Source organism: Xyrauchen texanus, chromosome 15 (genome assembly GCF_025860055.1).
Source record: "Xyrauchen texanus isolate HMW12.3.18 chromosome 15, RBS_HiC_50CHRs, whole genome shotgun sequence".
Classification (NCBI taxonomy): Eukaryota; Metazoa; Chordata; class Actinopteri; order Cypriniformes; family Catostomidae; genus Xyrauchen; species Xyrauchen texanus.
This window is the reverse complement of record NC_068290.1, coordinates 41,803,184-41,829,295: the sequence shown is the minus strand read 5'-3', so window position 1 is coordinate 41,829,295 and position 26,112 is coordinate 41,803,184. Positions and strand designations below refer to the sequence as shown.

The 26,112-nt window shown below is 38.0% G+C and overlaps 1 protein-coding gene across 2 annotated transcripts in view; it reads left to right on the top strand.

The window, feature by feature from the left end:
- ascc3 (activating signal cointegrator 1 complex subunit 3) overlaps positions 1-26,112 on the top strand; it is a 275,425-nt gene that overhangs the window by 138,515 nt on the left and 110,798 nt on the right. For both annotated transcript variants that reach the window (XM_052144464.1, XM_052144465.1), the window contains 3 exons: positions 4,048-4,224; positions 4,345-4,416; positions 19,669-19,803. In XM_052144464.1, the coding sequence (XP_052000424.1) occupies positions 4,048-4,224; positions 4,345-4,416; positions 19,669-19,803 (384 nt within the window). The remainder of the gene's footprint in view (positions 1-4,047; positions 4,225-4,344; positions 4,417-19,668; positions 19,804-26,112) is intronic.

Below are 26,112 nucleotides of genomic sequence, written 5' to 3'. Positions count from 1 at the left end.
AAGCTACCTAATTTAATGTAGCTAATGCAGTGTTAATTTTGTTGTCCCCTGTGGGGACAGGGCATGTAGTGACAAATTGTTGTTCCCAAGTTACGTTTTAGCATGTGATAAACAATTACGAGACAGGTCACATAAAGCTATGTAGCTAATGTATATAAAGTTACGTTACATCAACATTAGCTTATGTCAGCTCCGACATAAATGCTACATGCTGCGGTAACACTCCCTCACTTGGGTGAGAGAGCTAGAGATGTGACAGCAGAGTGTGGAGACCGAGTAATGCACCTCCACTTATATGAAACATTTGCATTTTAAATAGGCTGCTTATGTTTGGCATTCTTTGCTCTATTTTCTAGATTTAGCTATGTGGTTAGCAAATTGCACACAAGGCTTGTTGTTGGTTCAAAAACTATTGTTTAAGAAAAGACAGAGAAAAGTGAAGACTTAAGTATTGAATAATTGTTGGATATATTCTGTACTTAATGATGGTTTCTAGGGGAAGAGTCATCCATGTATTTTTACCATGGATGGTAAAACTTGGAAAAGTAGTGTTGAATAAAGATGGTTAAGTTGATTTCAGCTTCTTAGTGTTTGTTTGTATTTGTTTGCTCATAGAAAAAGGAAAATTCACCTCTGCATTGCCTTATCAAGACATTTCTCATGGTACAATGACACACACACACACACACACACACACACACACACACACACACACATAAGGCAATAAAAGAGGTGAATGAAGAGGAATCTTCATATGTTTTCTGTGGGTTTTTATGGGAATGTGGATCTTTCAGACTTATTTGAGGAGTGCCTATGGTTTGTATGTTCCACATATTATCGTTAGCATGTCATGCAGTGAGGGACTCACATTGGTCTGGTCTTGACTTGGTCTCGGTTTAGGTGGTCTTGACTACAACACTGATCCTCATTGACATGCTACGTCTTTCAGAGATTTGCAAGTAATACATTCATATTATGATTTCCCAAAAAGTGTAAATATTGCGGCTCTAATGCACTTTCTAAATTGCTCTGTTTATTTGTGCGGCCTGGCAGGAGTTTGGGGCAGGACTATCTGGTTTATCAACCAATTCAGGGAGGAGTTGGGTATATTCGGAAAGTGTTTATTTGTGCATTTCTGTTTAGCAATCCTAGTTGCGCAAAAATTACACCCCTTTAAAGAAGCCCTGTATCATAACACTACAATCATGTCCACCACATATTGATTAGATGCTTTTCATAAGGAGTATTCATACAGAACCCATTCTTGGCTTAACATCAGCTGGTAGGACTGGGTAAGAATGTAGTTTTTCCAATGCATCGTAATCTTCATTTAAAAGATCTTGATATTGATTTGTAAATCTCAAGATCGATCTTTTACAATATGTGCAACTCTCTTCAATGCAAGTATATCACTCGCATATGAGACCAAAGTTTGCACTATGCGTCTAAATATGTCTCTGATTAGCCACTGACTATTAAATGTCACTTACTAGCGATTAAGAATATTGGCTAAAAGTTTCTGCATCCTTTCACTGCGTGTTGAGATTTAAAGTTTTATTTTTTTGTTGTTGTAATATACCTACTTAGAATGCCCACTGTATATTTAACAGCATAGGAGAGAAATTTATATGTAAGCAAAATCGACATTATAACTAAAATATACCCATATGTTTCGATGTCGATATCGAACACAATTCAGGGGTTTTGAAGCATATGGCATATGGTTTTTCAATGAAACTCATTCATGAGTGCTATGCGAGAAGCTTGTTCACACTTGCACATTCACGTGAGAACTTGCATTGTTTTTGGTGCTAAAAAACACATTCTCATGTGAACGTGTCCATTTTTGGGTTAAATCGGTTTTAACTGAAAAAAGAGCGAGATAGCATGAGAAAACTCACTAATCGACTGCTGGGTGTTTTTATTGGCTAGGATATGTGACCCTCTGCCTGCTAAAGCCCAGCATCTTTATCACTAAGTGACAGCAAAGCACACACTAAGGCCATGACCACACTAAATGACTTTTGTTTGAAAACTCAGTTTTCAGTTTGCTTTTGTCATCCGTTTCAGAGTATGCAATAACGGAGTGTTTTCGTGGAGGAAAGTGCTGTTCCATTGTGGATGAGAGACTTAAACAAGCAAACTCAATGTGTTTTAAAACTAAAACATAGTGGTGTGGACGTGGCCTAACAAAACAAACATTTAAAACACCTTAGGTATCGCCATCTTATACCTTCACTGTACCATGCTAGCACCAGAAGACATTTTCTGTTTGGAAAATGAGCCTGTCTGCATTGCCTCAAAATGATGTTAGTGGGACATCTTAAGCCTGTAGATGTGATTTATTTCCTGAGCATATTCTCTGATTTTGCCTTAATCCTGCCTCACAGTTATAAACCTCAGTGTTGTACTGTAGGGTGAGTGTCTGACACCAGAGATCAGTTGTGTATAGCTGAAGTTCATGAATGGATAAATCTGCTAGTCTGCTCAAGGTGACCTGAGCTCTCTCAGAGTCTGAGAAAAGGACTGTATGAGTGTTTTCATCATTCTTTGTACCACAAATAGAGACTTGCTGTGTGATATCTAGATTAGCTGGACAGACAGCTACTGCATCATATTAAAGGCCTTACCAATCTTACCTGTCAACCGCTCCACAGGACCACCAGAGATAGCTCTCTCTCTCTCAGAAGGTATTTATTTATTTGTTTACGTTATTATTTATTTCAAAATAGCACATCTGGCAATCTAAGACAGTGGAAACTTGTCAAAATGAGTATTAGCGTGACAGCTACATATACTGTCATCCTCACTTCATTATATAATTGCAGTGGTGGGTATAAATGGGAACATACTTTACCTCTAAAAATGGTTCTGTTTCTAAACATATTGCAGAAACACCTGGACAGACGTTTTAGGCACCATAGGAGCACACCCGACTCAACTCTTCTAAAAGTTAGACAGCAGCTGCTCTATACTGCCTTCTTAGATACCTATTTTTGCAAGGACAATCTCAGAATGCATGTTAACAAGCTTCCATTCAATCCTAAATGTTATTAATGCAAATAGTAACATTCATAATGTAATTTGTTTTACCCAATATGTGAGTGTGCAGTGTGTTTTATTGATTATTAGAGTATTTATTTGTTTGCTTAGCAACATGCTAGCAGGGATATTTCATGTGAAATGAACCAAATTTCTGAAGTGTCCCTCAATGATTGGTTTTATTTTTGAAGAAAGATAAACGTGATGAAAGCTGTGATGTTAACTGCCGTGGATCAATCTTTACTGAATCATTATTTTTGCAGAGGGGGGTCCAAATGACAATTTTCTATTATAATTTTAGAGCAAAACTTCAGGTAAACAAAATAACCTTAGAAAGGTGGCAACATCATTATTTGATTTTGTTTTTTTTTTGTTTTTTTTTTACGCAGAGATAGATAAGTCTATTGCTAAAATCAGTTGACTTCAGAACAGTCCAAAAATTCTCCACTGTTGGCTTGCCTATAACTCAAGAATTATTAAACATATCTTAATATAATTTTAGGTTCTTGTTCAGAAAATCTACATTTTAAGGCCATATATATTTAAATCCCAGAAATATGGGGCTTTCAATGTGGCTTCATGCAAAATTGTCATTTTGACCCCCTCAACAAAATTGTGTATTATACAGTACGCATTAATCCATCACATGAATATGTTGGCTTTGATAATCATTCATTTATTTCTTAAATTTAGTTGACACGGAATAGCCCAGCAGCACAATCTATTGGAAACAATTGTCATGCTTTACACGAGTAAGAGTTGCTGCTGGTGTAGAACATTCCAAATCGATCACTTTTACGTTCCATTTCAGTTAGGTTGCTGCTTTAGAATGTATATGTCTATGTAGGCAGTAGACAGAAAGGCAGTTCACAATGTTTTGTTACCGAGCACATATGTATCTAGCTGTTCAGTATGTGTCTATAGGAATGCAACAGACCCTTCATTAAGAAAAGCATTACCCTTTTTAAAATTGACTAACACCTGTTATATTCCATGTTTCTGTAGGTTGAGTCGACTCAAAGTATGATAAGAATACTTGGTCTCTCTGCAACTCTGCCAAATTACCTGGATGTGGCTTCGTTCCTGCATGTGAACCCTTATATTGGATTGTTCTACTTTGACAGTCGGTTCCGCCCTGTTCCTCTTGGCCAGAGCTTTGTGGGCATCAAGACTACAAACAAGGTGCCCAACAGCCAACAGATATCAGTCTATGCCAGTATTGGGCATTTTTTGGTAATTTATTTTACTCAAAAATAGAAAAGCCATTGTTTGTAATTGTTTTTGTAAATGTTCTTGTCACAGGTCCAGCAGCTGCATGACATGGAGGAGGTTTGTTATGATAAAGTCCTGGAGCAGATCAGAGCGGGACACCAGGTAATATGTCTGTGTGTGTGGTACACTATATCCTAACCAGGTGTGACAATTTGTTTATACTGAACACAAAACTGCTGTGCAGTATGACAGTATATTTGATGTTTAATGTACAGTTATGAGGGGCTGGACTTTGGACCAATGTGATTTCAAGGTGGGCAAGTCTTTTCAGTGTGAAACCAAACAATCAACACAATCCCTCATTGTTTGGTGTGATGCAGCTGGTTAATACGAGAAAGCTTTTATTGCTTTTCGCTTTTTCATGCTCGGTTAGTACACTCGGTTTATGTCCTCAAAAAAGTTAAAACTGAAGGCTACATAAACACTTTTATAACAGGTCAACAGAGAATGGCCAGACTGGTTCAAACTGACGAAGTCTATGGTAACTCAGGTAGCCACTCTGTACAATTGTGGTGAGAAGAATATCATCTCAAAATGCTATTCTGAGATGCGGGTTGGCGCTTTTTTGTTGGCATGAGGGGGACCTACACAATATTATGCAGGGGGTTTTAATGTTGTGGCTGATTGGTATATGTAAACATGTAGAGAAATGCAATACAGCATAATTACATTGCTCAACAAGATTGCCTGATACTATACAACCCCCCAAGATGACAAGTAGTGTAATTACTTTATTATGTATCAACTTTAAGTGGCTTATCTAGCAAAGGACTAAATACTGTCAGATTTTATTAGTTTTTAACGTTGGTGTAGCAGATGGTTATATTTGGAGTTTTGCCATAGCACATAATATTATGTTTATGTCTTGTAACTCAACTCCCACCGGTTTACATAACAGATAGCAAAGATCTTCCTAACTTAGTGAGTAGCTGGTCAAAAATCCCTTTATTGAACAAAACAATGCACAAAATAAGATGAAAAGAGTGTAAGGAAAGCTAACAAAATTTGCAAATCTATTAACTTACAAAGATCAGCTTTTAACATCGGCATGCATAATTTTTTTGTGTCTCCTCGTAGTGTCTTTTTTTTCTTTCTTTGCTATCTCTCTAGTTTCTCTCGGATCTCAGTCGAAGACCATATCACAAGTAGAGTGCTTATTTCATCCATGTTTCCTGCGATATAAGTAGCTAATGTAATCGGTTCCTGCGTAAAGACCAGCAAGCTTTTGGGGCCTGTGTGGAACCAGTTTTTCCACCCCTGAATGGCTTTTTCTCCGGTGGAAGCACGCAGAAGATTTCGAGAATTTGTACCGGTCCAGGAACCAGCCCTGAACCATGTTGGTGGAAAAGAGCTAACATTGAACTCTAGCTTTCAATTGTAAATCCTTCCCATGACCCACCCCTTCACCTAACTCTGATGCCAACCCCAACCACAAACTTCCAAACCTAAACCCTAAATTCTATCCTTGACCCTTAACCACTAATTCTAAGTCCTAGCCATGACCCCTTCATGTAACCTGTATCCTAACCCTCGGCCCCAACCTCTATTCCTAACGCCAACCTAACATCAACCTTGAATGTTTCTCCTAGTAGTTTAAACCCCCAAGTCCAGCCCTAAATCCTAACCCCTGCCCCCACCCTACTTCCTAGCCCAAATTTTAAAACCCCAATCCAGATCCTAATCGTAAACCACATCTGGTATACTACATATTAGCAATAGTGGACCTAATCCGTTGATCAAAAATACATATGAGGAATGTGTCCAGTTTGAGGCTATTACAGTTTTTACTAACTGCTTACACACATTTTCAAAACTAAGTCTCCTTTTTTCAAAACTCTACACACAATTCTCAAAACTGCACACACAAAATGCAAAATGCCTCACATCTCCTTCAAAATGCAACACTGCATTCAAAATGCCATAAACACATGTCAGAATGAAGCATTTGCATCAAATGGCAAACACTTCTTTTGTAACGAATGTAGGAGTGAAGGCAGACGAGGAGGTGCAGATCCAAAAGCAGGTTCTTTATTATAATCAAAGTGAGGGCAAACCAACAGGAACAAAGAAATATCCACGAGGGGAAAACAACATGAACATGAAAAACATCCACAGGCAGGAGAAACAACCATAACATTCACGTACAACAACATTCAACGACCGACAAGGGAATGAAGGAACAAACAGGGTTTAAATACACAAGGACAAGGGTAACAAGGCCAATCAACAAACAGAACTCAAACAGGCTAACAAGATAATTAACTAAAACCAATGACAAACAAGAACTGAATCAAAGTAATCAAACAATGAACCAATAAAACCCAGATACAAAACATGGAGGGAAAACAGGATGTGACAAAATTTTAGGTAAATAAAAGTACACAAAAGAACAAAGGACAACAATGAACATGACATCTTTCATAATAATAAATTTTTGGATATACCATGTAAACACTGCTGTTCTAAATCTAAAGCTCTTTGGTCTTTCATAGGCTTATATCTACATTTCAATATAATGTTCTACAGTGAAAGTAATCTTCTGAGAGGGGTAACAAGTACACCGGAAACGCCAATGCAATGTAGAAACAGAAAATATTTATTAGGCCAAACATTACTGTTGTATACATTAGCATACAACAAAACTATAAACATTTACGTAAACCAAAAGTATATTCTTTACAGTAGAATACAGTAAATTGTGTGTGGGGTCCCGGTCCAGGAATTGGCAGGGGGGGAGGGGGGGTGCAGTCCCCAGTGCTAAGCTTCATCTCTTCTCCGAGCTGGGTCTGGCCACAATACTTCATCCACATCACAAGATACGTTTTCTCTTGCCAAACATCGAGGGAAGTATCTCCTAGCATGGCGTATCCAACCTTGGACAGAGGCAACCTCTATGTCCCCACATGCGTCCTCCATTGCCTGGAGAAGCGGCATGCGGGCATAGAGTTGGCGATCATACACTTTCCAGTGCCAGGCTGAGAAGAATTCCTCTATGGGATTTAGAAAAGGTGAATATGGAGGTAGGTACAAAACTACAAATTGTGGATGGGTGGCAAACCAGTTTTGGACCAGAACAGCCCGGTGAAAACTAACATTGTCCCACACAACCACAAATCTAGCAGGCTCCTGATCTGGATCAGGGACAAGCATTGTGTGAATTGCATCCAGAAAAGTGAGTATATGGCCGGTGTTGTACGGACCCAGTGTGGCATTGTGATGGAGGACCCCGTTTTGAGTGATGGCAGCACACATGGTTATATTACCCCCACGCTGTCCAGGGACATTGGTAATTGCCCTCTGTCCTATTACATTTAGTCCACAGCGCCTGGTTTTGGTGAGGTTGAAGCCAACCTCATCCACATAAATAAATTTGTGGCGAATTACATGGGCATCCATCTCCAATACTCTCTGTAACAGACAAAATTATATACAGATGAGTAAATATGGTATGTCTGAAGAACTGGAAGTAGTGTTGCATACATACCTCTACAAAGTCATGTCGCAGATTCTTGACTCTGTCAGAGTTTCTCTCAAATGGCACCTTGTAAAGTTGTTTCATCGTCACTTGGTGCCGTTGGAGGATGCGTTGTATGGTCGACAGGCTTATAGCATTGATGTTGTTGAATATGGTGTCATTATTCAAGATATGCTCTCTTATCTCTCGAATCCTAATTGCATTGTTGGCCAAAACCATATTTATAATTGCAGTCTCTTGTACATCTGTAAACAAGCATCCTCGTCCTCCATGATGTCTTTGCCTTTCCACTCTGTACAGAATTCAAACAGTATGTGTTCAGCATAGGAACTGTAAATCATTTACAAAAAAAAATTTAGTACAGCATGATAACCAACCTCATTCATTCAATGCAGTGCAGTAAATGGATGGCTTAGAGTTACAAACGTTTATGCAATACTATGCAGTCATATGTATTTTACAGTACATTACTATAATGCTAAAATAGTCATTAGATAGTTGCATACCTGTTCTCATTTCTGAAGGTTCGAATTATGGACGCCACTGTAAATCGACTCAAGTTGGGATGGACTCTCAGTCCAGCCTCTCTCATGGTTAAACCGTGGTTGATTACATGATCAACAAGTGTTGCCCTAATCTCATCAGAGATGGCTCTCCTTCCTTCTCTTATTTGCCCTCGTCCTCTTCCTCCTCTTCCCCTTCCTCCTCTTCCTCCTCCTCTTCCTCTTCCTCCTCCTCTTCCTCTTCCTCTTCCTCCTCCTCTTCCTCCTCCTCCTCCTCCTCCTCTTCATCTTCCTCATCCTCCTCCTCCTCCTCCTCCTCTTCCTCTTCCTACTCCTCTTCCTCCTCCTCTTCCTCCTCCTCCTCTTCCTCCTCCTCCTCTTCCTCCTCGTCCTCCTCGTCCCCTGCCTCTTCCTCCTACTCCTCTTGCTCTCTGTTCATTGTTAGCATCCATTGTTCAAAACAGGTAATCTGACCTTTGACCTATTTATAGGCCTATCTATACTAAAGTAAAGCAGTGATTGGTTAGTGATCAGTTAAGCAATTAGTGTTTGCACATGTGAGGAGTGTGTCTGTGTGACCTGGTGAATAAGTGTAGCATTTTGATTGGTTGTGTTTGGAAAAGGAAAGCAAGTCACTTCCTGATAGATCTTTGTGTTTTAGGTAGAGAATTGTGTGTAGTGTTTTGAAAAAAGTGTTTTATGCAATTGAAAACTGATTCAAAGGCTGAGAAATAGCTTATGGTTTTGAAGATTTGGCATGTAGTTTTTCACTTTGAGTGAGAGATTTCAAAAATCGTGTGACATGAAAAGATTTTGTGTGTAAGCAGTTGGTAAAAACTGTAATGTCAAGGGGATGTTAACAGGATTGAACGTGGTGACCTCATTGTTCAGGCTGTGAGGGACAGGCCCTTGAATGGCCCAATCCACATTTTGTGTCCCTCATTTCTACACATCCACTGTTCTACTGTGTGTATCACTGTCTGTGATCTGTGGACATGATCATCATTTGTCTTCTAAAGTATGTCCAGGAAGAGTCTCCTCAAGGATAAACACAATGAAAGGCCATGACCAAGGCCCTCTCCGGAAGGTTTAGCGCTTTAATTGAAAATGATCATTGCTGTATTCCACTGTTGAAGGTCACAGACTCTGCGGTAGCTGCACTATGCTGTGTTGTATCATGCCGCCTGCCTCATCCTGAACTCAATTTCTATATCTCATAAATCTCCAAACAAGCAGGCTCTTACCTCTGTATCACCTTCCACATTGCAAATGCTCTGTTCTTACAGTGCTTGCATCCTACCTTTGATTTATTTCAGTTTTTTTGGTGTAGTTTTATGATGCTGCCCTTATTCTCTCGAAGTTGTACATTTAACTGAACGTCCTGGTCATGGGCATAAGAGCAGTATAATCTTACACTATATTTTGAATACATAGTTAGCTTTAAATTCAATATCAACTTCTGCTGATGAAGAACTGCTTGGTGTGTCTTATATACACTATGCAAAATCGAACTTCTTAGCAGGATTGTAATAAAGCAAAAAGACGTGAGAGGTTGTTAAGGGTTGTTACAGAGGTTTACAGTTTTCAATGGATTGTGGCAACATGATGTATTATAAACCTGGCTCATCCAATGATATTTAAGAATCTGAACTGTAATAGGGGTTGAGATTCCTAGTGTACGTCCCGATTCAATGCTATGAGATAACAAAATTATTCTAGATGCATCAGTACATACAGTTTTTCAGCAACATCATAGTGATGAAAATCTCTTGTGAGATAGGCTATGTATATGTTTGTATAAGTTTTGATTTCTGTGTAAATACACCTATGCTGCCTCTCACGTCATTGAAAAGTCATATACATAATTCAACACAAAATTCACATAAGCCACTTTTCCACATGGCCAGGGCTATCAACTGGCCAGCCAGGGCCACTAGACTTGGACCTCGAGATGCAAGACCAAAATACATTTCATTAGCAAGAGGTAAGCTCAAGCTTAGGTATCATTTTATCTAGTTATCTACAATATCGAGTTTATATCATTTGTAAACATTAGCTAGCTAGCAAGATACGTATACGTTGACAACTCACAAACTGTTACTGCCATGGTGTCCCAAGGGGTCTCTCTACTAACAGCAGGAAGATGTCCCAGCACACCATCTATGATCTCAAACCATTGAAAGTTATTTATTTAGGCACCACTTTGTCCATTGTGTGTTTTAACACATTTTTCCCAAACATGTACCATTGTGCGCTGTATAGACAATCTGCAAGTTCAGCAAACTCTCCCATCTCAGTCCCCAGTTGGCCCTGTTTGGCCCAAGGGTAATTGGGAGGCCAAAGACCTTATGTGTCATAAGATGAGTGAATATAGACTTAAATTTAGTTTTTTTCATCATACAAAGTGGTTGTATGGCTTAAGAAGCTTGAAAAAAATAAGCGTCTTTTTGTGTACTTTGATATAACAAAGTAATCTTTGGTATAAGATATAAGAACTAAACTTTGAGTCTTGTTAAAGTTTATAATTGAAATGGGAAGAGATTTGGTGAATTGTAACTCAAAGTTGAAGCAATTATTGGCCGTTTTCTTTCTAACATCGTGCCAGTGCAGGTACAGTGGGGAGCGTCTCTCACAGCTTGATATTAAATTGTCAGAAGTGGCTGTGACATATATTAATTTCATGTGGGAGCATGATGGATTGAATTTTCTTTATGAAATGCCCCCTTAGCCCCCCTGTCGGGCCAGTGGTTGCAGACAGCAGGCAGATGGAACTTTAATACACTTATGGAAGCAGTTGTTACTGGAGACTGCACTTTCTTACAGCTTTACAATGATGAAAAAAGTCTAATAAATAATATTTGCCACAGAGGTCTCAATGGATATGTGTAGGACTGCTCTGTGCCATCTGAGAGGAGTGGAATATAAAGGAATGCCGGAGAGAGATGGAATTCAATCTCAATGCATATGCTTGACAAGATTAATAGTTTGACTGATTGTATCTGTATGTGCAAATTCAAATTCTGCAAACTCAAGTGGCATGCAAATGGACAAAAGAAGAAGAAGAACAAAGTGTAGATTGGATTTACATCTTTATGTCTTGTTCTGTATCATTGTTGTGCATTAGTTCGCTGATGTTGGTCATGGATAGGCAGTTCAACAAATTATTTTTCATTTATTTAATCTTTGGTGGGTGATGATTTCTCTCAGATGGTGTCTGAGAGTTTTAGGGTAGTCTTGAGAAAACAAATTTACTAAATGAACAATGCAGATTTGTTCCTTGTGAAAAGCCTCTTGGAAAGTCTTCTAGTCCGAGGTAGTACAGTGGATTGTTGAATATTCAGGTATTGCTGCATGTTATGTTTGAGTATGCGAAGACATTTTACGTTGATAAGGTGTCAAACATTGGATCTTGATAAAGAAATGGAGAATATAAATGAAGAAATAGTTGTGTTAAGGACCTCATGAACCGGGTTTGATGAACATTTTCTGGCCTGTGTGGACCTATTAGGGCTCCAGACTGAGACTAAATGTATTTTGCAACCATTTTTCCTGCCGGTGTGACTTAACTTTGATAGAGGTTCCACTGATGTGACTACAAAAGTATTGCATTCAGATTTATGAAGCGATTCCATTTTCTGCTACATATGGGAAACACCAAATGACAAACACTCAAAGTGTTATGAAACAATGCTACCCTAATAAACCATGCAGAATGCCCAATGTACATGAAACATGAAGCAAGCACAGAGTGGGTTTGCGCATATGTTTGTGGATCTGTCTTGTCCATTAAGCACCAATAAACCTGCTCCGTGTGTGAGTTGCGCTCACTGGACAGTCACACAACCCATTTGAATTCTACACAAAATGTTCTGCTATCTATCATGCAACATGGGTATTGGGTGCCTAGGTGCTCCTTGCTTAAAGCTTGTTGTGCGTGAAAATCCCAGGAGATCAGCAGTTACAGAAATACTCAAACCAGCCCATCTGGCACCAACCATACCACGCGCTAAATCACTGAGATCAAATTTTTTCCGCCATTATGATGGTTGATGTGAACATTAACTGAAGCTCCTGAGCCATTTATGTGTGATTTTATGCATTGCAGTGCTGCCACATGATTGGCTGATTAGATAATGGCATGAATATGTAGATGTACAGATGTTCCTAATAAATATAGTATACTATATATATATATATATATATATACACACACACATCTGACCAGGACAGAGAGAAGTGGCGGCCCAGAAGCATGACAACAAGAAGACGAGTTGAAGAGTCTGATCATAAGGTCTGTGAAGAGTGTCCTATGAACCAGTGGCATCTTTGGGAAGTGCTACTGAAAGCATCTTAATAAACTGACTGAATTGGGGCATGATCGAAGGGCTTGAAATATTATTATTTTTTTAAATAGCTGATAGCATTTAGTTTTATGTCATAATCGTGAACCATGACTTGATACTTTATATTGCTAGTTAGTTCTTATTCTAGAGAGCGTTGTCTCTAGCGAGAGATGATCACGAGGTGTCAACCATATTTTTGGTCAGTTGTCCCGGAATACTGTAAATTTTAAATGTGTAGGCAGTTTTGTCCACTTTTAAGATTTCATGGGGTCTAAAATGTGTTATTAAATGAGTTACAGGTAGAGTAACAGTTTATAACATAATAGGTTCATAAGCTATGATTGTGAATTCAAAAAAGCTTACTGTATAACTAATGAAGTTTGTGAAATCTGTAGACTGATCAAGAATAATCAATCATTTAACCTGACCAAGTTTGTCCTCTTCTCAAGTGTATAAACTGATAAAGGTGTCCTTAACTAGTGACACTGGATAAAACACATACTTACATGTCTTTATTCAACCTATTGCTCCAACCTAATCTTTTGTGTTAGAATGTGACGCTATAAAATAATCACAAATACGTTTGGCTAAGTCATTCCATTATTAAAAGTCATTTTGGTCATAGATAGGAAACAATGGAGTTGTCGAACCTAGTGATGAGCATGAAGTCTTTATTACATCTTGCAACAACAGTTATTTTGGATTGTACTTACAGATTTCACTGGAAAATATCAGTGTGCTCACCCGTGAAGCTTAACAGAGCATTTACAACCACAAAACTGATGCAAAATGTTCAATATGACTTTCTAGTCACTCTAGTTCTAGTTTTGTGTTTGACAGTGAATATACAGATGAGGATTTTAGTCCAAACTTCTCTACAACAATAGTATTAGTATGAAACACCCTGGGGCCAGCAGGAATCATTGTCAGATTAGTAAAATAGTGTATAGTTAGAGAACGACTAAAACTCGTTCCTCATTCATGGTCCACATTGTCCTTCATTGTCGTTTATTTTTCTGTTAAAACTTTTTTCTTTGTTACAGTGATGAGCTCATTAAATCTCATTTCTGAAGAGTCTATCCACATCCGTCCAGCCCCAAACAGCCCGATTTCCCATCTTTCCTTTTCTTCTTTGCTCTCTCTCTCTCTCTCTCTCTCTCTCTCTCTCTCTCTTTGCACTCTGAGGAACAGCAGATTGCAGCGGGCGCTGGTGAGAAACATGTTGGCAGCTGTTCAAGGACATGTTTGTGTTTTTTGGAAGGCTGTTCTCAAATTAGCAATCATGAATTAATTAGCTACCAATTATCCACAGGCCCAAACAATTGTGATGAATGCCAAAGTGCTGGCTCCGTTTCCAGGTAGTGACCGCGGCAAAACGCAACCCAAAACAAACAGAAGCACAGAAGCTCAGCACATCTCCACATACACATTCACTGTGGCGCTAAAATCGCTTCTCCACCGGCTTTAACAGCCTTTTAACTGTCTGCAATCTCTTGATATGACTGTTACAGATTGTCCCCTAGTGGCAGTTGTAATGAACTTTGAGGTGTTAAGCCCTGTACAGACTGAGACGTCACCGTTTGCATCTCAAGGAAAGTAGCACAACAGCAAAAGGATTTACTCTCCACATTTTCACGATAATAAATTAATAACCACCAATCAGTGTTAATCGTTGACAAAATAAAAAAAAACTCTGTCAACGAACATTTTCATCTGTGATTTATGCTTCCTTCACACTACACAACTTTCAAAGACTTTGGATCGTGGTAAATGGTCTGCACTTATATAGCGCCTTTTTAACCTTAGCGGTATTCAAAGTGATTTCACCCATTCACACACACATTCACACACCAATGATGGCAGAGCTGCCATGCAAGGCGCTACCCTGCCATTGGGAGCAACTTGTGGTTCAGTGTCTTGCCCAAGGACACTTCGGCATGTGGAGTCATGTGGGCCGGGAATCGAACCACCAACCCTGCGATTAGTGGACAACCCGCTCTACCACCCGAGCCACAGCTGCCCCATGAGCCACAGCCGTCTTACACAAGGAATCGGCGACAGGGGTGAACACATTACAAGACATTTCACTATTGACATATCCCTGACGACTCTGCTGGACTCCAAATTGCTTTCACGAGTACACACAAGAAGTGATACGAGATACGAAAACACATGCATGATCATATGTTATGCATTTCAGAATATGATGTGTATGTTTTTAATCATATATTTTGTTGGTTACTATATGAAAAATTACCTCCTACTGTAAAATCTAACATAGATTTGTTTACCTGACTGTCCAAAAGAATTGGCAATTTCCCTCCAACTCTTCTCTTTCTCCACCTGGTTGTGGTACAGTTCAGAGGAAACATCAAATCTGGTCTTCCACTAATTTTTCCTCCATTTCTTCGGTCCAATGAGACTTTCTTGATATCGCAGTCATGCTAGTTGATGTTCTGTTGCAGGTTCATCAGGACTCCTCCCACTGAAACTTCCCGTGCCCCGTTTCTTGCTCTCTCATTGGCTGTTGGTCAACACTGCAGTTGTATTCAGTCAAAACACGTTTTACATTGCAGGATTTGGAGTCGCTGACAGTTCCAGATATTTAACATTCTAGTTATCTTGCTGACATCGGTGATGCCTCGGCGACGTGTCGGTGATCGTGTCCTTGATAGTTCATACATTGTGTTCGTCGTTCACGGGAGCGAGCTCCGATTTGCTTTTTTCGGCGGCTTCCACAAAACTGTCAGCGAGCGAGAATCGGGCTTAAAATCGTGTAGTGTAAATTAGTCGGCATTCATTTATGAAGGTTTTTTTGTCAACAAAGACCAGATGAAAAAGATGCATAAAGACAATAATCAAAGCATTTTAATTAAAACATTGTTCAAATTAAATCTGTTGACAAACATGGAGGTTTTTTTATTTGCTGTCAAAGTTAATGCGTTAAAGCATGCAATTATTTAAACCATTTAATGCGGCATTTACCGTTAGTAAAGCATAAATACTGGTCAAAGTATGGCGGAACCTTTGCAATATGTCCACCTTGAGTCAATGCTCTGATGCACACACCACCTCTGAATGCCATTTGTAGTACAAAACAAGCCCAAAGTGGAAATCGAGTACTTAGCAGCCTTTGTAATTCACAATTTAACTACCAGTTTACTACAGAATTGTGTCATGTCTTAACCATCACAGAATGAGACATCTGCAGCGCTTTAATGTGGAGTTTAAAGTTGCGCTGGAAGCTGGCGTTGATACCCTGACACGAATCATAAATATGGCGTCACGATTGTTGTAGCAAAGCAGATAGCCACAGTCTGCCACCGATTCATAATGTTGAGGATTAGAGATCAAGAGATTTTTTGTGCATTGCCATCAGTCAACCTCCCACTTAGACTTTGGGAAATGTTTCATGTTACTTGGATTGGTGCTATTTTAGTGCATTTCTATCTTTAGACTGTGGGAGGCTTTGTTTGGAAAATGTTAATATTGTAGTATATTGTTTTGTTTTCTTTAAAGGGATAATTCACTCAAAAATGAAAATTCTCTCATTTACTCATCGCAAATGTGTATGACTTTGTGTTTTGCAGAGCACAAATGATGACTTTTTGAAGAATATCTCCGCTCTGTTGGTCAATACAATGCAAATGTATGGTGATCAGACCTTTTGAAGCCCCAAAAAGCAGATAAAGTCTGCATAAAAGTAATCCATATGACTCTGTGGTTTAATCAATATCTTCTGAAGTGATCCAGTTGATTTTGGGTGAGAACAGACCAAAAATGTAAGTCCTTTTTTCACGGTATATCTTTTCATTGCAGTCTCAAGACATGATCATGATTTCAAGATCGATTATACTTGCTAGTGCTTGAGGCATGCACAAAGCGCTTCATGACACTTTAGGAAGTGTAATCGAGCTTGAAATCATGATCACCAAGATTTTTGTCTGTTCTCACCCAAAATCATATGGATTATTTATGTTGAATTAATCAGCTTTTTGGAGCTTTAAAGGTCTGATCACCATTCAGTTGCACTGTGAGGACCTACAGAGCTAAAATATTCTTCTAAATATCTACATTTGTGTTCTGCAGAAGGAAGAAATTCATACACATCTGGTATTGCATGAGGGTGAGTAAATGATGAAAGAATTTTCATTTTTGGGTGAACTGTCTCTAAGGATGGTCTGTTACAGTTTGGCACATTTTGTCATTATTGTCAACTTTTGTTGACTTAAGTTATGTGCCATTTTAGTCAGAGGAAATGAATGAATATGACATGTTGAAATGTTGACTAAATTGTGAGTATTGTTGTAAAAAGATAACAAAATGATGACTCAAATCAAATAAATAAAAAAACTATGAAATATTTACATTGCCACCGATAGTTTGAGGGAACGTTAAATGGGTTTCCCATGGATACATTGTTAAACATTGTAAATAATTATTTCTAATTGTCCATTCAGCAAAAAAGTTTGATTAAAATGGTTGAAAATTCTCATTTTGCGCTTCTAGTTTTGATACCTCACATCCGGTCAGATGGTCACATACTGGCTAGTCTGTTTAAACATTTCAATGCATTCAGAGCTCAAACTGGATGGTAAATCTTGCATCAACAGATAGTCAGAACTCCTTGTCTCCTCTGGATGACTCTCCATTGGAAATGGCTGTTGAATGGCTGCTTCAGTAAAATGACGATTAAAGACTTGTTTTAGTCATCTACAGTCGTTCTTCGTTATTAAGTGAATTTCATCATTTGGCATATTGTGTGTATTGAATTTAATACAAGTAATTATGTGATGAATTCAGTGTTAACAGTATTTGTAACATCTCATCCACATCATTAGATTCATATTATCTCTCGGTTGGAAATTGACTCTTCATTCTAGTTTAATCTCTGCAAGATTTCATCTTGTTCTCATACTCCCTCTTTTCCAATTTTCTCCTCATGAGTATTAAAGCAGAATTGTTGCTCTCAGACACAAGTAATTCACTGTGGAACATGAAGTCAGTGCAAGATAAAACAATGAAGAAACAACAAAAAAATGTTTTATAATGATTGTACTTTTGTACAAAAATATGTTGAAAGCAAAAAGACATTTGGAGATGTTCTAGGGTTTCTTGTTTGGCAAGTTGTCAGTTTTACTTTGCTGTGTTTACAGCATTTTCCCGATGGGATTTTTGGCTTCTATGGGAAATGACAGGTCAGACTTGGTCTACTTAATGGCCTAATGGTAACAATTTGATTGGCTGGTTTTATGCAATTTCCGGTAGTCATGGTGCACAGTTTCCAGGTTACTTAAAGTAACTTGAGGATCTTGCTTGTGTAGATAATATTGCATTTTAGCAAGTCTCATAGAATGAACATTAACATAACATTTTTGAAAAGTTGACTTTTATGTACCAAATTACACGTTTTGTCTCAGTTTCCTAGAGGTGCTACAACAACTGTGCATTTTATTCACTTTCACACATATCACATGTACAGAAGCTGATTTTGACTTTATAAACACTTGTTTTTCACACCATTACTCACACACTGTAATGTTATGACATTGAAACACTTTTACAATGATGCATCATTTGAAAATCAACGCTTTTTAATTCTTGTTTTACAGACTCGCCTACATTAACACACTTATTCCAATGTGATTAGCTTCCACTGTAGCTCACCCGATAGTGACCAGTCAAGCTCTCACGTAAGACAAAAATGTCATAGAAGTGACACGAGATGATGTGGTTGCTTGAGAAAATTTGCTTTTCATTTCTCATTTTGTTTTTGGACACTATCGATTAGGTTTAGGTGTTGGATAAAGGTCAGGATGTCTGTTTTGTGACTCTCCTTTTATTTCACATCACTATTGGTTCGGTTTAGGTTAAAGTTTTAGGTAAGGGAGATACGTTTACTCATTAAAACCCTTGTCTGATTACGACAGCATTTCACTTGCCTTTGTCGCCCCCTGCTGGACATTTCACTGGGAAACCGCTGCTAAATGTGTAATTAGGCAGGTACATTTTGTATTATTTTTTGTTGTTATATTATTATTAAATGTTGCCAGTGTCAAGTAATGTTCATGAGATCAGGCTGCATTTTAGGTTTCGTTTGGGATTCCCATTAGGTTATATAATACTTTCATTTGTGTTTGGATTATATAAGTGTTAACAGACCAGTCTTTTAAAAGTTTTTGGAATCAATACATTCAGCTGAAGGACGGAAAGTACAGTGAAAGAGAGAGAGGGAGAGAGAGAGAATACTTTTTGCCATCTCATAACTGTCTCGTTTTTCTCTTATTGATTGTTTTTGTCTGGCGTATTGACTGGTTTGCAAGGGCAGGCGGAGTATAATAGGAAAATTACTCCCCTCTTTTGTCCTTTGACAGATACAGCACACCGACAGCTCTGCCCTTCTGCTCATGTGATACAGCTCATTACTTATAAATCTGCTGAAAGAGAACAATCAACATCTGTGTGTTCGTTCACTTGTGCATTTACACCACATACCTTACTGTTTAAGGGTGCAGGTGGGGTCCAATTCAAAAGTCTGGTATTAAAAATTCCATTTTAACCTGGAAATAAACCGTTTTAGTGATTTGGGGAAAAATGTAGAAAGAGTCTGCCTTATTTCTAGGTCACCTATCAAATCTAAGCAAATATTTGACATTGACCATGTTCCCTCCTTTGTACAGATTTTCTTGTTTCCTTTGAAGCACACAAGATGCTCTTTAGAACAATTCATTATTAAATATCAAAATACAAATTCTAAATATTTTGACAAGGCTTTTGGATCCCACTGTACTGTGTATGTAAAGATTGTCAACGTGAATTTAACAAAGTATTGTTAATGTTTGGATGTTAACATAGACCTATTTTAGATTAATGTTCAGAGTCAACTAAAAGGCATTTGCATGTTGTCTTGCTACAGTGTGTAAACACATTGGCTCTTTCAAAGCACTGCTCTGTCTGACATTTCAATTGCTGACTCAACCACTGTTGTGAGTTTGTACACCATTTATACACATGTACTTTGAATTTGTTTCAGGTGATGGTGTTTGTACATGCTCGCAACTCCACTGTACGCACCGCCATGAGTCTGATCGAGATGGCCAAGAACCGTGGAGAGATGTCCTTCTTCCAGGTGGACCAGGGTCCAGACTATGGCCAGTGTGAGAAACAGGTCAGAAATTATCCTGGGCTTGGGGTTTAATGCCACTGATAGACACAAGAATGGCCTAGATATTTAAAGATATTTACATTTCATAAATTAAAGATAACAGATCAAAAATATGATCTATATAAGAAATAAGGTTTGAGATGCAATGCTATATTGTGAAAATAGTCAGGAGTGAAGGGGGTTATTAGGCATGACGCGAAGCAGAGTTACTATCCACAGTTGACCTGACTAACCACTAGGTGAATGAATGAATGAACATTACATTTACATAGTGCTTTTCTGACACTACACTCAAAGCGCTTTACACAGTGAACAGGTGACTGTCCTCAACCACCAGCATCCACCTAGATGATACCACCATCATTTTCTCATTGTCGCTGTCAATGTAAAAAACGACATATACAAGTGTTCCAGATGGACAACAACAACCATTTTAAGTGTTAGTTGAAGTAAAAATTTGTTTAAGTAGTTTTTAATATCAATGTAGCTCACCTTGTTTAAGACAAATGTTTTTTTTTTTAAGCATCTTTTCGCTTGGTAAAGCTTGGTAAATCCTATCTGCCAACAACCAAGAGAAACTGTGTCCAGGTGTATCTAGGAGAATTTGTTCTGTTTTGAAGGCAAAGGTGGTCACACTGAATATTGATGTCGTTTTTTTATGTTTACTGGACTTTGTATGACGTTAATTGATAAATGAAAATTATTTATGCCATTCTTTTTGAAGACATCCTCACTATGCACCATTTTCCCTAAGTGCCTAAAACTTTTGCACAGTACTGTATAAAAAAAAAAATAATAAATAAACAAACCATGACCTCTAGAAAATTTATCACAAATATCATAATATTTGGTTTCAGCAAACGGCTTCAACAGCGATGGTAGGGACATTATTTAATGTTCAGTACTTTCCGAATTTGGACATTAACTTTTTTTACCACCTGTTGGTGAAATCTCCAACCTGCAAATGCAAGAACTGAGTTAAGACGTGGTATTGAAACATCTTAGCTCAATTACATATTTCTCAGGAAAATGGCAAATTGCGCTTTGTGCCTCTTCATTTAAAAAATACGCCCTCGGTTTGCGTGCCTACATCCACATTAGCGCAAACACACCCACTTGCACTGGCACGAAAATTGCACTTAGAATTAGCGCTCATGAAAATTGGATAAGACTATATAAAATATAAAAGTTAATATTTTAGGACCTGTAATTGTTTGTTTTTATTTTTTTAGAAATATATATATATATATGTAGAGTTGAAGTCAGAAGTTTACATACACTACAATTTTTAACCACTTTATTCACAGATTTCATATTAGTAATCTATAGTTTTGGCAAGTCTTTTGGGAAATTTACTTTGTGCTTGACACGATTGTTTCACTTTTAATTGACTATCACAATTTCAGTGGGTCAGAAGTTAACTAAGTTAACTGGGCTTTTTAGTAGGTTGGAAAATTCCAGAAAATGATGTCAAGCCTTTAGCCAATTAGATTCTGATAGGTGGTTGTACTGAACTGGAGGTGTTCCTGTGGATGTATTTTAAGGCCTACCTTCAATCTCAGTGCCTCTTTGTTAGACATCATGGGAAAATCAAAAGAAATCAGCCAAGACCTCAGAAAAAATATTGTGGACCTCCACAAGTCTGGTTCATCCTTGGGAACAATTTCCAAACACCTGAAGGTATCACGTTCATCTGTACAAACAACAGTATGCAGTAATAAACACTGTGGGATCACGCAGCCATAAGCCACAAGTATCTATATCCACAGAAAAACTAGTCCTATATCGACATAACCTGAAAGGCTCCTCAGCAAAGAAGAAGACACAGCTCCAAAACAGCCATAAAAAAGCCAGACTACAATTTGCAAGTGCACATGGGGACAAAGATATTACTTTCTGGAGAAATTTCCTCTGGTCTGATGAAACAAAAATTGAACTGTTTAGTTTGCTTAAGGGCAAAAAAGTCAAGCAATTGGTGTGTCCTTCACAACGCCCTGATCTCTATACAATAGAAAATTTGTGATCAGAACTGAAAAGGGTGTGTGAGCAAGGAGGCCTACAAACCTGACTCCGTTACATCAGTTCTGTCTGGAGAAATGGGACAAAATTCCAGCAGAATTTTGAGAAGCTTGTGGTAGGCTACACAAAATACTTGACCCAAGTTAAACAATTGAAAGGCAATGCTACCAAATACTCATAAACTAGTAAACTTCTGACCCACTGTAAATGTGATGAAAGAAATAAAAGCGGAAATAAATAATTAGAACTATTATTCTGAAATTTCACAATCTTAAAATAAAGTAGTGATCCTAACTGACCTAAGACAGGGAACATTTTCTAGGATTAAATATCAGGACTTGTTGAAAAACGTATTTTGCTAAGATGTATGTAAACTTCTGTCTTCAAATGTATCTAGTTCATTTTAAATAGTCTGGTGTCACTGAGTAAATGTTACATACTGTATGTCTGTCAGTTCATATCAAACTGTATTTTAATCGTGTGCTTTCCAAGCCATTTGTGCTCGTCATTATTAAAAACGTGTTTCGAATTCTGTACAAATGAAATGCCGTTTCTATATAAGTTTCACAATCTTTCAGGGCACTTTTTGTCTCAGGTCCATGAATAAATTAAATTATATCTTCAGTGTTCTCTTTCTCGAGTTTTGTACCAATCGTACTGATCCTGCGTTGCACCTCTACTCAGGACAAAGAATTTCAGAGTGGGTCTCTCCAGCCGGGCTCAAACGCAGCCAAACAAAGTGCCGTTATTTATGAGCGTTTATTCACAAGCTCTGCAGGGGCAAAAAGTGAGAGAAATTGAGGTCAGTCACCTATGCTACCTGAGGCGCTTTCTGAGAGAATAGTAAACACAGCCAGAAGACATACCTGCGAGGGCCAAACTGGTGCGGAGGCTTTGAAATGAAACCTGAAGGCGAAGCTGCACTAAACCTCAGCTTGCTGCCCTATTAGATGGAGTGGGCGTGCAATTAGAGTTCCTGCAGAGTCTGACATTCAAGCAGTGCTTGAGTATGCAGAACAGCTGCTGCCATTCTTCAAGATTCTCGGAGACACACTAAATGAAACCATGTGCAGTGTTTTCAGATGATTCGTGGTGGAGGTGACCGATGCACTTTAATACTTGCAGAACACCTTTAGGATAAATTGGAACATGAGCCAATCCCTATCATCCAACATCAGTGCCTAACCTCATTGATGATCGTGTGTTTGAATAGAAGCAAATCCCTTAGCGGAAAGCTGAACCAGAAGAGTTGAAGCTGTAATAGAAGCAAAGGTACGGAATAATGCCCATGCTTTTGAAATTACATGTTCAACTCTACCCAAGAGCATCAGTGAGGTCTGGCACTGATGTTTAGTGATGGGGCCATGCTCGGTCTGGGATTTGTGCAGGCCAGTCATGTTCTTCCACACCAGACTCATTAAATAATTTGTATTGGACCTTGCATTGTGTAAAGTGGCATTGTCATACTGGAACAGAAAAGGGTCTTTCCCAAACTGTTGCAACACAGTTGAAAGTGCAGAGTTCTCCAGTATGTCACTGAATGTCGTAGCATGGTTTTTACAAGAATTGCTGCTATAGCTAAACCTGTTAATTATAAGGTGGTATACTTTTGACCAGATATATTCCAAAGGGGCTGGCATGTCCAATTATAATGTTAGTCAATATTTCTTTCTTCAAAAATATTTCATTTAAAAAAAATTAACATAACTCTTTTCCTTCTCTCTGACCCTTACATTGGCCTTACAATAGACACTAATCAGAGTAGAGCACATTGAATTTAATGTGAAGGAAAAGGAGGCGGTGAGGGTTATAAATACAGTGCATTCAATGGGTTGTACTTTGTGTGTAAATTATCGTAGGTCGTCGGAACATTGAAAGTGCATCATTTCCAAAAACAATTCAGTGCACAAAAACATGGATTGTAAAAATTAAACATCACAAGAACCGTACAATTGTTCAACATTTTAAATGACGCGCACGGGCCAATCAGCTGTGAGCTCGAGAAATAAAGTGGCTGGAGTAGACCTGCTGCATGTCAGCAATAAAATACACTGATAAAAATACATTCAAGATCGTTGAAAATATTAGGTAAATTCTACATGTATTTAACATGCTCTAGCTCATAAATATTATTTATGATTGTTTGTTATCTTCTTAAGGCATTATCATGTACAAATCCTAAAGTACAAAACCTGGTCATATTTATTTGCTAATTTGAATCAATTTCACTGGTATATAAAATAAGTAGGGCTGTCGATTTAACACATTAAGTGTGATTCATTTTATTAAAAATACGTTTTAACCCCAGATGCCCCCAGATCATAATAAGGAAGATTCCTGAGAAATGCAAGCTTGTAGTACCACCTGTTTGTTTCAGAGGGCAGTAAGTGAAACTTCAGATGTATGAGCAACACACAGTTATACAGTGAAGAAAACAACCCACAACACAGACATGTTACGTTCTTGCGTTCGAAACACTTGATGTAGCGCAAATTCGAACTAAGGGATCTCAAGATGTGTTGTAAGTATTAAACTATATTTAACTTAAACAAGTCCTTAACTCTTTCCCCGCCAGCGTTTTTAAAAAAAAGTTGCCAGCCACCGCCAGGGTTTTTGACGATTTTCACTAAATTTTATTGGCCCGCAGAATATTTTCTTCCATGAATATATGAAGATGCTATATATCACAATAAAGATCTGAGCCTCTGCTTTTAGGCAAAAAAAACCCGATTTTATTTGATCTTCATTTGTTCTTTTTTTATTGCGACTTGAACAGAGGTCGGTTTTGTCAAAAAACAACATTTCAGACAAAGAGCTGATAAAAGGCATGTTTATGTCTGATATTTTGAGCTTCTCAATACTCCACTTCTTCATGTTTGAGACGATCGCAGTCTGTTTCTTTGATCAAAGAGTTGCGTACTCTTTCAAAACATCGCGGAGGGGTCTTCCTTACCGTATAACACCTAAAACACGGAAACCCGGAAAATTCCGTGTTTGGCGGGGAAGCGTTTTTTCATAAAACACGGGAAATTCTGTGTTTGGCGGGGAAGCGTTTTTTCATAAAACACGGAAAATTCCGTGTTTGGCGGGGAAAGAGTTAAACAAGCCCTCATAATAAATCTCCAACTGATTGACAAATTCACTTGTGAAATGGATTGCTGTGAACTGTATGACAATGATTGATTATGATCAATAATATGGTAGTAAACAATACATTGTATTCTAAAGCCGCTTTTTGTCTTATCAATGATGATCTCTTCTGCCACAAGAATGTAATGCATTTTAATTATCTGAATATATACAGTATATATAAAAATATATATATTTAAAGATAACTGTATAATTATTTCATCATTATATATTGATTTATTGTTATATGAGGGGCTTTCTCAGCAAATATTTGTATATGCTATTAATCGGGACACCATGTAATTAATTCAATTAAAAATGTGAATCGATTGACAGCCCTAAAAAAAAGTACATTTACTTAAAATACTCAAAGCTGGTGTTCCCAGCATGCACCGAGCTTGAATAATGTATAAGCTTGCATAGTTTCACTGTTTGAACATTTATTTACACCGTTTTTATTGTTGATTTTGTTGTTAGGTCTGGTAATTTCTTATTTTGTGAAGTCTGAAGTTCATTTTCTACTCAAAATTTCCCATTTATGATAAAAAAATTATCTGTTGATTGTTACCGTCATTGTGTTTTGTGCACCAAGTTTTGAGGTCTTCATGCACAGCTCTGGATCTTGGACATTAAATCCATTAAAGCAAGGTGATGTTGTTTAATGCACTACATAGCATGTATTAAGCTTCCCTGTGGAAGCTTTGTGTGTGCCATGTGGTATATGAATAAGTACTTTAAAAAAGCATTGAAAGACTTTTAAAACCATGGCTTAATTCAATGCTACATTGCTTAGTAAAATGTGCAAACATAGTGTTTAATGTTTACTTGAAACAGTATTGCCAAGTAAACTTAAGAATTTCTAATTAAAGCCACCAAGAATTGTGTGTAGCCTTTACTTGAAAATATGACGTGTTGAATCTACTAGCAATTTGTGTGGAAATAGTTTCCTAGGTTTTTTTGTTTAAGTAAAACCCACTCTAATTTGGTGCTATGCTATGCAATGGACACTTCTAGTGTAGGCAGCATCATGCTATGCTATGTCATCATGCCCCCATCCTATGTAAACAGGGTTTAAGTGGTTTGATCACACTAAAATAGTGTTCACTCTGAAACAATGTTAATATTATAATGTTGCGGTCTTGTGGCTATCATTTGGAAATGGTG